At 42.9% G+C, this 15,687-nt stretch overlaps 1 protein-coding gene across 1 annotated transcript; it reads right to left on the minus strand.

The window, feature by feature from the left end:
• Positions 1-3,353: 3,353 nt before the first annotated feature.
• LOC134059477 (phospholipase A2 inhibitor and Ly6/PLAUR domain-containing protein-like) lies at positions 3,354-13,290 on the minus strand. The gene is made up of 5 exons (XM_062515907.1): positions 13,237-13,290; positions 12,973-13,080; positions 3,992-4,138; positions 3,765-3,878; positions 3,354-3,675 (listed from the first exon to the last, which is right to left on the minus strand). Exons 1-5 carry the CDS (start codon positions 13,283-13,285, stop codon positions 3,386-3,388), a joined length of 708 nt encoding a protein of 235 aa, XP_062371891.1. The 5' UTR covers positions 13,286-13,290; the 3' UTR covers positions 3,354-3,385.
• Positions 13,291-15,687: the final 2,397 nt, after the last annotated feature.

Genomic DNA, 15,687 nt, shown 5'->3' on the forward strand with positions numbered 1-15,687 from the left:
CCGCTAAGGAGGCGGACAGAGAGGTGCAGGAGTAGCCAGCCTGATAGTTCTGCTTCTTCTTCCCATCCACTTAACGCAACTTAACGCAAGAGGGAGAAAGGGCCTTGATACATTTGTGAATGTTTACGCAATTTGGGCGCTTTGGCTAGCTTGCATGTCAGGTCATCGTGGTCATTTTAATTTAGGGCTGCGGGGAGAGGCCGCTGGGAGTGAAAAGTGAAGCGCTGCAGTCACACAGTGCAGGCTTTTTGAGATCACTTCATCACAGTAATCATCAGCACGGCACAAAACGCCACACCGGAATTCTTCCCGACTCTCCCGATTGCCACTCCACTGCATACAGGTGCAGAATATTGTAATATTTGTTTTGTGGTCGGAGGAGGAGTCAAATCACACACAGACAGGTACGGAGCCCGTGAAGGGTCAGGTGTGTGAATATTTTTGAGTGCACTTTTGCGTTCCCTCGCAATACTTTTTGCGTTCCCTCGCAATACCTTTGCGTTCCCTCACAATACTTTTTGCGTTACCTCGCAATACTTTTGCGTTCCCTCGCAATAATTTTGCGTTCCCTCGCAATACTTTTTGCGTTCCCTCGCAATAACTTGTATGTATGCCCTTAAGCCGCAGGTTCCGTTTGCGGAGTGGGAGGGGTAGAGAGGGAGCAAGGGTGTGTGTGTGTGCGTGCTGGTGTGTGAGATTGGAGTGGGAGAGAGAGTCATGTTACAGGGACCTGAGTGATGTGAATGTAGGCTATATTATAAAGATCACAAAATAAATTCTCTGATCCAAACCACTGTGCAAGTTATTAACCCGCTGCTGTTGTGAAGGAGAGAGGGAGTTAACCCGAGTCAATTCAAGTACCTCGGCCCTGGAGCAGCCAAATATAAGTCTCCCCTGAAATCTCAAACTACTGAGACGTAAACAAAAGTTAACATTGGGCTCCGTACGGTGGCTAGCCTAGGCTACATCAGGTTAATGCGCTGTCAACTCTCATGCTGCGCCGAAACAAGCCGTTTTTCTTTAGCAGACGCTTCAGAGTTTTCATGCTTATAATCACATTGTGTCTCACAGACAAATCCGCCAGTATATTGCTGTAGCCTATGTGAGCCCCAGGTTAAAGTAAAACCTAATAATGTCCAGATTATCCATGAGTTGAACTGCAGTCCATGTAAACCTGTATGGTGGGCTAATGCATGGAGCCCAAGTTGACAGGAACACATACAAGTTATTGCGAGGGAACGCAAATAGTATTGCGAGGGAACGCAAAATTATTGCGAGGGAACGCAAAAGTATTGCGAGGTAACGCAAAAAGTATTGCGAGGGAACGCAAAAGTATTGCGAGGGAACGCAAAAAGTATTGCGAGGGAACACAAAAGTGCACTCAAAAATATTCACACACCTGACCCTTCACGGGCTCCGTAGACAGGGAGTCACGTTTTACAATTTATTTAAAGTTGACACACACCACCCAACCTTTCGAATGCACCCACCCTGCATTCAACCGCACACAACCCACCTAAAACAGCCCTCTCTATGGCGTAGTTAGGCTATGCTAGGGGAAGGGACTGGCCATTAACCCCGTCCTGGGGCTAGCTATGCCCGCACACACACGAACACACACACACACACACACAGGCCTGTTAGTTCGTGGAGTCCCAGTTGCCACAGCTAGCCCACAGAGTTCAGGTAATCCACAGTAGCGATAGAGTCCACAAGTAGCCAAACGCTCCGGCTGGCCACGCGACTCACACCAGCCCGAGCTCCCTCTCGCACGCCCCAACTCGCAACTCTTTATCCCTGATAATCATCCACAGTCGACAAGCTGCAGGTGTACCACTCCTCAATCAATCAGTCGATCATTCAATTTGTTCAGTGGGGGCACAGCCGTCGTAGCCAGTAAACACCGTTCACTACAATATTCTGGACAATGCTCGGGTGTTTGCATTTATAACAATATCATCCACAAGTTTAATAACTGGAAAATCGCCATAAACCGATATTAACATAGAATTTGATTGACTCGTGAGCCGTAGTAACCAGCCTTTCTTGCCCCTCCTTCTGTTTAGTTTCATTATCATGAAATAACGTGATAATTTCAAGTAATAACGTGATACATATCTTGTAAAAACGTGAAAATATCATATCTTGAAATAACATGATATTTTCACGTTATAACGTGAAAATATCATTATCACGAAATAACGTGATAATTTCATGTAATAACATGAAACATATCTTGTTAAAACGTGAAAAAGATCTTGTTATAACAAGAAACTTTCACGTAATTACTTGAAACTTTCACGTAATTACCTGATACTGAGCCTTTTATTTATTTCTAGTGTGACAGCAATACGCCACCGTAATTTACAATTCTACAAACAACTATACTTAAAATGTATATTTAAATTTAAAGTGTAGGGTGAGATAAGGTAAATTGGGACACTTTTTGGTAGATCACAAATAAAACTATTTAAAATGCCAAACAGGGTGAAAGTGAAGACTTTTATCACTTCATATGAGTCTTAGCAACATTTCTGTGCAGGAAATATGCTTCCAAATATAATATTTTTAAAGATATTAACCTTCAAAGACCACAAGACACCATACCTCAGACCAAGAAAGTGTTCAGGTAAAATGGGACACTCGGTCAGGTAAAATGGGACAGTCAGTTTAGAATTGAAAAATGTGCAACAAATTGTAGAATAATGACAATGTTTATTTGTATTTTTTAATCATTTAATGATAGTGTTCAGATGTGTGTGTGTGTGGGTGCGTGTGTGCACAAGCACAAGCGTGCAAGTGTGTGTAAGTGTGTGTGAGTGTATGGGCCTACTTTGAGTGTGAAAAGGCTAATATGCGGCTAATATGCTAACACCTTAACGCTAATGGCAAATGTAATGTAAAAGTGTCCCATTTTAGCTGATTTTTTTGTCCCAATTTGCCTGATGCACACCAAAGTCACTAAAATTCATTTTCCTTAAAAAGTAAAGGACATAGCCCAAAAGTTTTGATATTAATTTAAACCTCTCATGAAATAGCATACATTTCATGAGAGTTTTGTATAATATTGTTTTTGTTTCAACTACAATATCCTTATGATCATTAAGACAGAATCGGCTTGCCATGGGGCTTTCCTTGCAATTATTGGGTCCACTGATGTTTTTAATCTTGGCACCTCCCATTTGTGATACTTTAGACCAATCAAAATGATTTTATTTGGTAAAGGACATATGTAGTGACAATATAATGACATGTTTTCTGATTGGCAGCTAATATTTAAAGAGATAAAGGTCTAAAACCAACTTTGTCCCATTTTACCTGATGTCCCAATTTACCTTATCTCACCCTACAACTTAACAAAATAAAGTATGAGCAAATATTCATGTCAGACATTATCTATGTCAGACATTGCTATGGAGCTTGTGGAACAGTAGTTACACTTGGCCTGTGATCTGAGATGAAGTCCTAAAAGCACACCACTCAGAATGACGATCACAACAGAGAGGAGAGACCCCAGCAGGATAAGGGCAATCTGTCCCTTCAGACCCTTGGGGCTGTTGCACAGGTTCCCCTCACAGCACTCCATCTCAGCGCCTATCAGACCAGTTGCGCTGTCATTGCAGATACTGCTGGAGGCACATCCTTTCATAATCATTTCGTGCTCTTCTGACCCAACTGTAGGCTAATGAATAGTTAGCACATGGCTGAAAATGTGGACTGAAACACAATCAAAATGGATGGACTTGAAGGGGAAACAAACTCACTTGTTGTTTTAATGCAACGGTCCTCATCTCCAACACAAGACATCGTTTTTGTGCAGTCATTGTCATCACATGTGTAACACTTTTTCCCATTGGGAGTATTATCTGTGTTAAACTCTGGAATAAGCGAACACACACACACACACACACACACACACACACACAAATTAGTTGTTACTGCTGACATTACACAAGACATTAAATACTGAACAATATGGTATTAAATGTACCTGGAATGCTTCGAGTATTGCAATGGTTGTTTCCACAGCATTGGACATTGAATGTCCTCTTAAGAACTCCAAGGTTTATCGAGCCAGAGATGCAGTGATCCGTCTGGAGGCAGCACTTTGAATTGGTCACTAATTCTGTAATGCCTACTGTATGTAACAGAGTTGAATATAACCTTATTTAGATATGTGAATACTCTTAAAATTACGATATATGTTATTGCATTTCCTATTTTTATACACACTGGTTTTGACATGCTAAAAAGGTTTTTTATATGTTGTACCCATTCACAAGAGTTTAGTGATGAGGCATTGCGGCTGCAACTGTATTTTCATTGTATTGCATTTCAATGTTTTGAACTCTTGCGCTTCCCGTACTCCAGTCAGAACTTTAGTCTGCTGGAGGTAAGCTGTACATGGAGAGTGCTCCGTGAATAATTTTGTGTTTTAATAAAATATCTTGTCTGTCTTTCATACTGGTTAGAAAATAAGTATTTGCATAAGTTGTATTAACAGAATATATCTGCAAGTGATGCTAGAGTGTTGTATTTAGATTGTATTCAATCGAGCCATTGTATGCTACATGTTTTTGGCGGCAGCCACGTTATGTTGACTAGCTTTATGGAGAAAAACACTTGCAATTTCGTGACTTCCCTTTACGTTTCTACTGTAGATTTGGATTGCAGTCGCAGCTCATCTTATCTCAATGGATTTATTGTTTTATTTGTGAATGCAGGTACGTTGATTATACTGTTAATGTTTGTTGTGTGGTGAGAAAACAAAAGAAACTATACGATCACTAGGTGTAAGATGCCCGCTCTGTATGTTATTCTATTTCTATGTGTTTACGTTAGTTGAACAGGCTATGCATTCTTGTGTCTGTATTCTAGCATACAGTAGGTAATGCTAGCCAGTCAGAACTTTAGTCTGCTGGAGATTTGGATTGCAGTCGCAGCTCATCTTATCTCAATGGATTTATTGTTTTATTTGTGAATGCAGAGGGCAATAAAAACACCAGAAGAATTCCCGTTTCGAGCCATTTATTCAATCATCACTGAGTGACGCCTGAAAAAGAAGGGTCGTTACACTGGTGCCGTGACCACTTCAGGATCGTCTGGATCAGCTTCAAGCAGATCGCCGAGGGCTGCTGTGCGGTGAATGTTGTCTGATTTTGTGGTGATTATGTATGGCTTGTAGAGGTTGCATTCTACGTTTAAATGGTTAAGCTTCATTTCTATTCAGTGTAATCTTGCTAAACTACATTATCTTTAGGCTAAGCGTTATATATATATTTTTTTTTTTCGAAATTTCGAATTTTGCTCATATTTTCCAAATAACATGGAAGGGACAGATAGTGAGAATGGAGTTAAGGGCTACACCATAGGCAGGGGCAGGGGCTTTCGTTCTAGTGACCTGGATGGTGGCATAATGTCAAGTGGTTTTGGGAGTGAGGGTGCATGTGGTCCTCAAACATGCTCTAATAATGTCAGGAGCAGGGGGTATGGTTTGAGCCCGGGCTGGTCTCCTAGTGAGCAGTTTTTGAAGGGGGATGCACCTACCTCTACACCTGTTAGTGACAACATTGCCATACAACACCTGACTGATATGGTGGGCCAGTTAGGAGAACAAATAGGTGACTCCATTGTAGCCAGACTCATGTCAGCTGGACTTACTGACCGTGATACTGCATACGGTACACCAATGACTGATAAACCAGTGACTGTTTTGACACATAGCACGCACAGCACACAGAACACACACAACACACAGCACGACTCATCTCCAGTGATTGTACATGTAAAGGCTGAACGTGACCCTGTAGTGTTTAGGGGAAATAATTTTGACAAATACTCTGTCCGGGAATGGATTGACATGACGAAAGCCCACATGAGAAAACAGTCGTATACAAAAGCTGAACAGGCAGAGGAGATTCAAGGCAGACTGCTAGGAAAGGCCAGAGATGTTGTGACTGTGGCTCTGAGAAGTGATGACACACTAGATGTAAAGCAAAATCCAGACCTCATATATGACATTCTGATGCGATATTTCAGTCAGTCCTCATCGTCGCTTCCTTTGCAAGACTTTTATACCACACTGCCCAGGCCAAAAGAAAATCCAGTTGATTATTGGATCAGACTAAACAAAGCAGCAGACACGGCTGATGAGGGCCTACGCCGTCAAGGTAGGAGGATGGAGAACATTGGTGGAGAGGTGGCGCAAATGTTCGCTAAGCACTGTCCTGATTCACAACTCTCTTCCATTTTTAAATGTAAGCCTGTTAGTGAGTGGACTTCCAGAGACATCCAGCTTAGGATAGATGAATACCAAAGAGAAATGAGGGCATCTGCTGGGTCTTACGGTGCTCCTCAACTGAAAAGTCATCCTGCTGCTGTCCTTGACGATGAGTCGCGTGCTTGTGCGGCCGCTGAATGTCATGGGGAGGACCCCCATTCATCTTGTTCATGTTCCTGTGCGATGTCTTTGAAGCCTTCTACCTCACCTTCAGTCTCTGCTTGTGTCCAGCAGCACGTTCAGCGCCCACAGCGAGTTCCGCCATCACAGAGCACTTGGCAGCCTGAAGAAGGCGTTCTTGGTCGCATGATGAGCATGCTTGAGCGGGTTCTGGCCAGGGTGGATCAACCCAGCGCTGAGCGTCGCCAGAGACGTCCCAACTCCTTCAGTTCTCCACCATGTAAGGTGTGCAGAGACGGTAATCACTCCACCCTGTCTCATTGCAGATCTGACCGTCTTTGCTTCAAATGCCTAGCCCCTGGTCACTCCAAGCAGCACTGCCCAAACGGTTCCCCACCACAGCTTGGCCCAACATCGGGACACTAACTGACCTGTATTCGGTGGGGGGCAGTACAGGTCAAAAAGATTCCTCCTACTTTCCTGATGCAGAATCTGCTGATGTGTTTTCACAAGTTCCACCTGTCAGTATCGTGTATCAAAATACTCAGATTGTTGGAGGCCATGACAGCTTATTTTACACACGAGTAAGGGTTGGGGACAAGATCACTTTAGGTGCCATGCTAGATAGTGGCTCAATGGCATGCACGATCAGTGGGACCGCTATATGTTCTCTGCTTTCTGCTGGTGCGGTGAGTGAAGTTGATAGATTTTCTACTGATGTTACTCTTATTGGGGTGGGGGGTAGCCGAGTGAACCCAAAGTCTGCTTTTAACCTCCACATGGAAGTTTATGATTGCAAAATAATAGTGCCAACGATAGTAGTTGAGGGACAACATGATGACTTAATTCTTGGGACTAATGTGATAAAACATGTGCTTCGTGTGTCAAAGAAGTACAGTGAGTACTGGGCGGCAGTCTCTGCGCCCTCATCAGCTAACACAGAAGTTGAGCATTTTCTTTCCATGTTGGCCGGCTTAAACAGGTGGAAAGGCGCTGACATGCCTGACAAGATAGGTACAGTACGATGTAATTCAGCCACTCTCCTTGAACCTGGCTGTGAGTATCTCCTGTGGGGAAAGCTGGCAAAGTCTGCTCATGTGTCTCCCGGTAGTGCTGTGATGACAGAGCCTACGTCAGCACGCTCTGCTCCGAAAGGGCTCATGGTTGCTAGGGTTGTGACACCCTTGTGGTCGGACGGATGGGTCCCCTTGAAATTGATGAATGTGTCTGAGAAGCCCATACTTTTGAGACGTAATGCTAAGCTTGCTGATCTGGTGCCCTGCGTTGCTTTAGAAGACCTGGACTTGATCAGCAATCACCAAAAGTCTTCAGCTGTACCTGCTGCTGGTTCTGTCCGTCATGGTGTGCAATGTGCTGAAAAGTTAAAGTCCATTGGTCTCAGTGACTTAGACATCAGTTGTTGTGATGCGTCTGCAGATTGTAAAAGCAAGTTGGTTGACCTCATTGCTCGCTATGAGGATGTCTTCTCGCGCAATCACCTTGATTGTGGCAAAGCAGAGGGGTTTGTCCACAGAATTCACTTGATCGACCAAAAGCCATTTAGACTTCCTTTCAGACGTGTACCACCAAGCCAGTATCAGAAACTACGTCATGTTCTAAATGAAATGGAGGAAAAAGAGATCATTCGAAAATCAACAAGTGAATATGCCTCTCCATTGGTTCTTATCTGGAAAAAGAACGGTGATTTGCGTGTGTGCACGGATTTCAGATGGTTAAACAAGAGGACTTTGAAGGACGCTCACCCTTTGCCTCATCAGGCAGATTGCCTAGCTGCGCTGGGAGGCAATTCCCTCTTTAGCACCATGGACCTGACTTCAGGCTTTTACAACATGCCACTACATGAGGATGATAGAAAGTACTCAGCGTTCACTACGCCAATGGGGCTATATGAGTACAACAGGTTACCACAGGGTCTCTGTAACAGTCCAGGGAGCTTTATGAGTATGATGACTGCCATTTTTGGTGATCAGAATTTCCTCAGTCTGTTGTGCTACTTGGATGACATTTTGGTGTTTGCACCAGACGAAAGGACTGCCTTAGATCGCTTGGAAATGGTATTTAGCAGACTTCGGGACCACAACTTGAAATTGGCACCCAAGAAATGCTACTTTCTGAAGAAGTCAGTCAAATTCCTTGGCCATATAATTGATGAGTATGGAGTTTCTACGGACCCAAGTAAAGTTGAGAGTATATGCAACATGACTGTGACTGACTTGATGGAGACTGATGGAGTGACCCCGTCTGAGAAGCGTACTCGATCCTTTCTTGGTATGCTGAACTTTTATCAACACTTCATCCCGGGTTATTCAGCCCTGGCTAAGCCCTTGTTTTCACTGCTGGCGGGTCAGAGACAGAAAAAAGGCAGACAGGCAAAACGTGTTATGGTGAGCCGCAAGCTCAAACCAGCAGACTGGACTGTTGATCACAATCTTGCATTTGAGGAGCTCAAACAAGCCCTCATTGATTCAGTTGTTTTGGCTCATCCAGACTTCAGTCAGCCCTTTTTGCTGTCTACCGATGCCTCCTTGGATGGCCTTGGGGCTGTTTTATCACAACTAGGGGAGGGTGACATGGTGGCTAGACCAATAGCATTTGCTAGTAAGTCTTTAACTCGATCACAAAAGAACTATCCGGCCCATCGACTAGAGTTTCTCGCTCTCAAGTGGGCAGTCTGTGAGAAATTTAGTCACTGGCTGAAGGGCCATGACTTTACTGTGTGGACAGACAATAACCCACTAACACACATAATGACTAAGCCTAAACTTGACTGTTGCGAGCAGCGGTGGGTGTCAAAATTGGCCTGTTACAACTTTGACATCAGATATGTGCCAGGCGCACGGAATGTCGTTGCTGACGCTCTCAGTCGTGTACCTTTTTGCAAGAGTGTTGGTTATCGACTTGTCCATGAACCGTTGAGTGAACTCATCAGAGAAGCGAGTGTTGTGTCCGACGCAGGGGTCCACCAGACATTTAGAGCATCAAACGGTCAATCTGTGGCGAGAGAGAAACAGGACCATGTTATGGTTAGCCATGCCCAGTCCCTTCAAATGTCACCCCTGTCATTGACTGCTCAGGAAGTTTCGGCTGTAATACAGTCGCACACCGAGTGGGTTTCTGGAACACGGACTCGTGCAACAGCTCTAGTGAGTCACTTACCCCAGCTTGTCCCTGATGTTTTGCCCTGTCTGCCTGTTCACTCTTTGGGAGATCTTCGAGACGCACAGCTTCAGGATAGGATCTTGTCTCGGATCCGTTTTTTTGTTGAAAGGAGTCGGAGACCATCCAGACGTGAGAAGGCGCATGAGTCGGGTCATGTTTTAAAACTGCTGAAACATTGGGAAAAGTTTGTCTTGAGTGATGACATCCTGTACAGAGTTTCTCGTGATCAGATTTCCAAGACAAGGCGCCACCAGTTTGTAGTTCCTGACTGCCTGAAAGCTGATGTCTTGAAAGGAGTGCACGACAGCGCAGGCCATCAAGGTCAGTCCAGGAGTCCAGAACATTGCTAGACAAAGATTTTTTTGGTTGCATATGGACAGAGATGTGAGAGAATATGTCCGCCATTGCCAGCGTTGTATTGTAAGCAAAGTAGTTGAGCCTGATGGAAGAGCTCCTCTAGAAAGTATTGTCACCACCAGACCCTTGCAACTCGTATGCATCGACTTTTGGTCAGCTGAGGATTCCCACAATAAGTCTGTGGATGTTTTAGTAATGACAGATCACTTTACCAGACTGGCCCAGGCCTTTGCCTGCAGAGATCAGTCAGCCAAGCAGGTTGCAAGAGTCCTCTGGGAGAAGTATTTCTGTGTATACGGGTTTCCTGAGAGAATACACAGTGACCAGGGCCCTAGCTTCGAAAGTGAATTGATCGCTGAGCTTCTGAAGTTGTCGGGTGTTCGAAAATCACACACTACCCCTTACCACCCAATGGGGAATGGCAGCGTTGAACGCTTTAATCGAACACTTGGCAACATGATCAGAGCTCTTCCTCCTGAAGCTAAGCTTGACTGGCCTAGACGTTTGCTAACTCTAACGTTTATGTATAATTGCACCTCTCATGAAACAACAGGATATGCACCATTTTTCTTGATGTTTGGAAGGGTGCCACGTCTTCCAGTAGACGTCCTGTTTGGAAATGTTTTGACTGACCCTGATGTTACCAATTTTGACAAATACGTCACAAAGCTCTCTGAGGATTTGAAAGAAGCCATGCTGATCGCTCAGGAACATGCGACTAAAGAACAGAGCAGACAGACGAGACTGTATAATAGGAAGGTGAAAGGAGCAACAATTGAGATTGGGGACCGCGTACTTGTGGCAAATAAGAAAGAAAGGGGAAAGAGAAAAGTTGCTGACCGATGGGAGCCAACTGTTTACACTGTGACAGATAAGAATGGCAAAACACACACGTACAAAATACAGAACACTGTCACAGGAAGCGAGCGGGTGGTTCATCGTAATCTGCTCATGCTGGTCAACTTTCTTCCTGTCCAAGGTGTGCCACATTCTTCTCCGTCAGTGTCCTCTGTCTTGTCCTCTGCCCTTGATGTCCATTCCATGGCTTCAGACCCAACTTCATCTAAGCAGACGGAAGATCAAGTGTCTGTCCACCAGGAATCTCAACATAGTGTGGAGGATGTCCAGAGTGTTTCTGAGCCTGTGAATGTTTTGGATGGCTGTCTGCCCAGCTCTAATATGGAGAGTCCAAGTTCAGATGTCTTGCCAGGGTTACCTGTTGCTGAAGGGAGAACTAGAGAGTGGGTCAGCCATTTGAGTACACCAGGTCACCCACCTGACTCTCTTGAGGGGACTTTCAGTGATCCACTTGCTGATTCGACCGACGTGTTGACTGATAAAGCATCAGATTTGTGCTCTGGACCCTCTTACCCGACTCACCCTGACGAGACTGTAGCTCAAGATACCTTGACTGTTAGTGACCACAACATAGCTTCTGTAGTTACTTCTGGCGCTGCACCCACTGATGTACACACTGAGTTGTCTGGGCCTGCCCCACAAAAGACTACACGTCTGGGTCGTGTTAGTAGACCAGTCAACAGGCTTCTTTATACTATATCTACACAAGATATCACTAAGAGGTTGCAGCAGAATGTTCAGACTGTCTGCAGCTCTGTTGTTCAAGCACTCAGGGCCTAAGTCTTTTTTTTTTTTTTCTAAGTATGGTATAATGTAGTGTTGACGTCTATACCTCATGATGTATGCATTGATTGTTTTGGGCACATGCAGAATGTGTAAGGCATTCTGCTTCCGGTGGTTGGTTGGAGAGATTGGCGTTGCTCTCTGTCCACTGCATCTTTAAGGGATACCTTTTTGAATGGTCAGACTTAAAGTGTGTACTGTGGTTCCTTGACATTTGATGAGTTTTGGGTGTAGTGTTGAGGAAGGTGTGTAATTTTGTCTAGAATTCAGTGGGGGTGGGTGTAACAGAGTTGAATATAACCTTATTTAGATATGTGAATTCTCTTAAAATTACGATATATGTTATTGCATTTCCTATTTTTATACACACTGGTTTTGACATGCTAAAAAGGTTTTTATATGTTGTACCCATTCACAAGAGTTTAGTGATGAGGCATTGCGGCTGCAACTGTATTTTCATTCTATTGCATTTCAATGTTTTGAACTCTTGCGCTTCCCGTACTCCAGTCAGAACTTTAGTCTGCTGGAGGTAAGCTGTACATGGAGAGTGCTCCGTGAATAATTTTGTGTTTTAATAAAATATCTTGTCTGTCTTTCATACTGGTTAGAAAATAAGTATTTGCATAAGTTGTATTAACAGAATATATCTGCAAGTGATGCTAGAGTGTTGTATTTAGATTGTATTCAATCGAGCCATTGTATGCTACATGTTTTTGGCGGCAGCCACGTTATGTTGACTAGCTTTATGGAGAAAAACACTTGCAATTTCGTGACTTCCCTTTACGTTTCTACTGTAGATTTGGATTGCAGTCGCAGCTCATCTTATCTCAATGGATTTATTGTTTTATTTGTGAATGCAGGTACGTTGATTATACTGTTAATGTTTGTTGTGTGGTGAGAAAACAAAAGAAACTATACGATCACTAGGTGTAAGATGCCCGCTCTGTATGTTATTCTATTTCTATGTGTTTACGTTAGTTGAACAGGCTATGCATTCTTGTGTCTGTATTCTAGCATACAGTAGGTAATGCTAGCCAGTCAGAACTTTAGTCTGCTGGAGATTTGGATTGCAGTCGCAGCTCATCTTATCTCAATGGATTTATTGTTTTATTTGTGAATGCAGAGGGCAATAAAAACACCAGAAGAATTCCCGTTTCGAGCCATTTATTCAATCATCACTGAGTGACGCCTGAAAAAGAAGGGTCGTTACATGTATCAGTGAAAAGAACCGTGTCACCACAGTGGCAGTCAGGATATTGTATTAGGCCTAGTAAAGGCAATGTACAGTAATGTCATGGCATAATGTTTTCCCCTGAATAAACATCAGTTTAATTAATTAATTAATTAATTAATTAATTAGTGAACAAATAAATTAATTAATGTCTTCATCTGACCTTTATACAATGCCTCAGTTACACTGGCACATGTTCCTGTGCAGGGCACGCTGTTGTTGCATTTCTGGGTGATATCAGGTTCGCAGAAGTAGCAAGAGAGTGCCGCCACTGACAACATACAGATCGAGAAGTGAAACTTACATTTTTAACTAAACACAGTATTTTACAAAAAAAATGTTTTATTACACTCTACAATCTACAGAAATTCTGGAATACACAAAGATAAAAACAATTAAACCAGGAGGTAGTCATGATCAGAAATACCTTCACAGACAATTGTGCACAAAAATCCAAGGACAATGCTGCCTTTCATTTTGATTGAAGTGACAAAGAAAGTGCACCAAGGGATCCTTTCTTTATATTAACCGGTTGAGTTTTCACATGACTGAAGCGACCAATTGAAAGTCTAAACCTGTTTTTGCCATCATGAGTACCGCCCTCCTTCCTTGTCTATTGCCAAAAAATGATTCTCCATCTGTGTTAATTCTCTGATTCTCAATCTGGTCATAATTTCAGATATACATAGAAAAATACACTATGTATCTAAAGTCCTTGTGACATTGATTGGGAAATTATCCCAGTATCAGATTGAAACCTAATTAGCACTTTTCACGTGATGTCAGACGAAGCGTTGCTGGGTATCCTCCGGCATGTCCAGCCGCCAAATACTACAGAAGAAGCAGAAGAAGTATTCATGGGTTTCATCAGGTCCCTTTCCACAGGTGTATTAATCAAGCACCATGCAGTCTGCATTGATAATCAAGGTGCTTGATTGTATACACCTGTGGAAAGGGACCTGATGAAACCCATGAATACTTCTTCTTCTTCTTCTGTAGTATTTGGCGGCTGGACATGCCGGAGGATACCCAGCAACGCTTCGTCTGACATCACGTGAAAAGGGCTAATTAGTACAATATGATACGACAGCAACACACCATTGCTGGAGACAGCCACCACACATGCCACACGTTGCACCAGGGACCCATACAGCTCTCCTTTATAACACAACTGTGCTGCCTGCAGCCGATCAATAACCTGGCAAAATCAATGGACCACACATCTGACTAGAGACAACTCCAACCTGTGTGGCATTTTATACCATTTTATACCATTTTATATAGGGTTTTGCTTATTAGCTCATGTAAAGCATTTTATCTCCAAAATTACAAGGCTGGATGTGCTAACTGACCTGTTACTTGATCACAGGGTCAAACGTCAAAGTTGTATTAGCTCAACATTTTGCTTAGGTAAGTGTTTGTGCAATATGCAGTTGTGACCCAGATCTAAGACCCAGATCTTTTTTTTTTTCCAGGTAGGGGAGACCGGGTATGATTGTAACACTTTTTTTCGAGCACCTGTAACTCACTCATTTTTTTAGCTACAATCCTAAAACCTTTTTTTCCCAAATACCCACATTTGTCTACTTCAGATAGAATCAACTCAAATTTCTGCAAGAAAATTACAGCACGGGGTGGGTTGTAACACATATTGGGGTAAGTTGTAACAGTGAGATAAAAGTCAGAAAAAGAGAGGTCAAACCATGCAATATGTTTCAAAAACATGTTTGGGGCATTGAAATAGGTCTATGAACACAAGACAACAGTTTATTTAATTTTGTTTCTCTTTGAATGACCATAACCAGAGTAGCCGTGGTATATGTGGTTGTGTACAGTATGTGTATTTTTGTGTGTGAGATGTGTGTAGGGGTGTGTTTGTGAGTCTGTGTGTGTTTCTCTGTGTAAATTTGACTGGATAGTATAAAACATGGCACAAAACTTGTACTACAGATGTCCCAGAGTTGATAAGCTACAGCTGACAAAAACAATGGCAGAGAAATTACATATGATTAAAAATTACACATAAATAATTTTAGGCCATCTGGAAGGGAAAGGATGTAGTTTCCAAGTGAGGTGTAGGACAGGTCAACCCCCACGCCTCAATGCTGAAGCATTCTGTAATCTTTTTTTTAAATCTAGCAATTGTACTAATTTGAATGCATGTGGAGTGTTACAACCTACCCCGATCCCTGACAGCCATATGTATCTTGCTGTATAGGCCTAGTGCTTTGGTTTATGTTTGGATGAAATGCATCATGTTTTGCCTCAGAGACTACAGTTTAATATAATATGAGGCATGTGATTGTATCATCAATGGTAAAAGTACTAAGAAAAATATAGCCGTGGTGAAAAATTTGACTTTCTTATGTCAAAATCACTTTTTCCTTTGCTAAATTAGAACGGGTGACATTATAGGCTTAAAAATCACCATGTTGGATAGTGGTGGAGTGGTGAACATGCTGATGTGATCATATGTCCAATATCTTATTCCTGTTCTGTGGAAATGGTGATGTTACAACTATCCCTGTGTTTCAACTATACCCGGTCTCCCCTATGATATTTGACACTCAACGCAACAAATGTGAACAATCAAGTTTCTGGTTGGATGACGGACCTTGCCGTCTCTGGTAACTCAGGTCTATGTTTTGCCAGATATGGAAAAGGCATGAAACTGTGTGGGAGTTCAACAAGGAAGACAGGCTCAACCTGTCTTTAGCCTACTTGTTATTTTTCATCAATGATGTTTTCCAGTGCACTATAAAAAGCAGGTGGAAAGTGAAACCAAAAGTAAAGGCTAAAATAATTCAGTTGATCTTCTAAAATGCAACGGCATAACAAAACATCAGTGCTGGAGCCTGGACACAGTCAAAATGGGCCA

Source organism: Sardina pilchardus, chromosome 16 (genome assembly GCF_963854185.1).
Source record: "Sardina pilchardus chromosome 16, fSarPil1.1, whole genome shotgun sequence".
Lineage (NCBI taxonomy): Eukaryota > Metazoa > Chordata > Actinopteri > Clupeiformes > Clupeidae > Sardina > Sardina pilchardus.

What these genes read in the sequence shown, in the direction of transcription:
- LOC134059477 (XM_062515907.1), bottom strand. Translation starts at nt 13,285, where the DNA reads ATGAAAGGCAGCATTGTCCTTGGATTTTTGTGCACAATTGTCTGTGAA. An exon ending in GTGCACAATTGTCTGTGAAG is followed by an intron (nt 13,081 to 13,236) that starts GTATTTCTGATC and finishes GTATGTTGTCAG; the next exon opens with TGGCGGCACTCTCTTGCTAC. An exon ending in CAATACTCGAAGCATTCCAG is followed by an intron (nt 3,879 to 3,991) that starts GTACATTTAATA and finishes CGCTTATTCCAG; the next exon opens with AGTTTAACACAGATAATACT.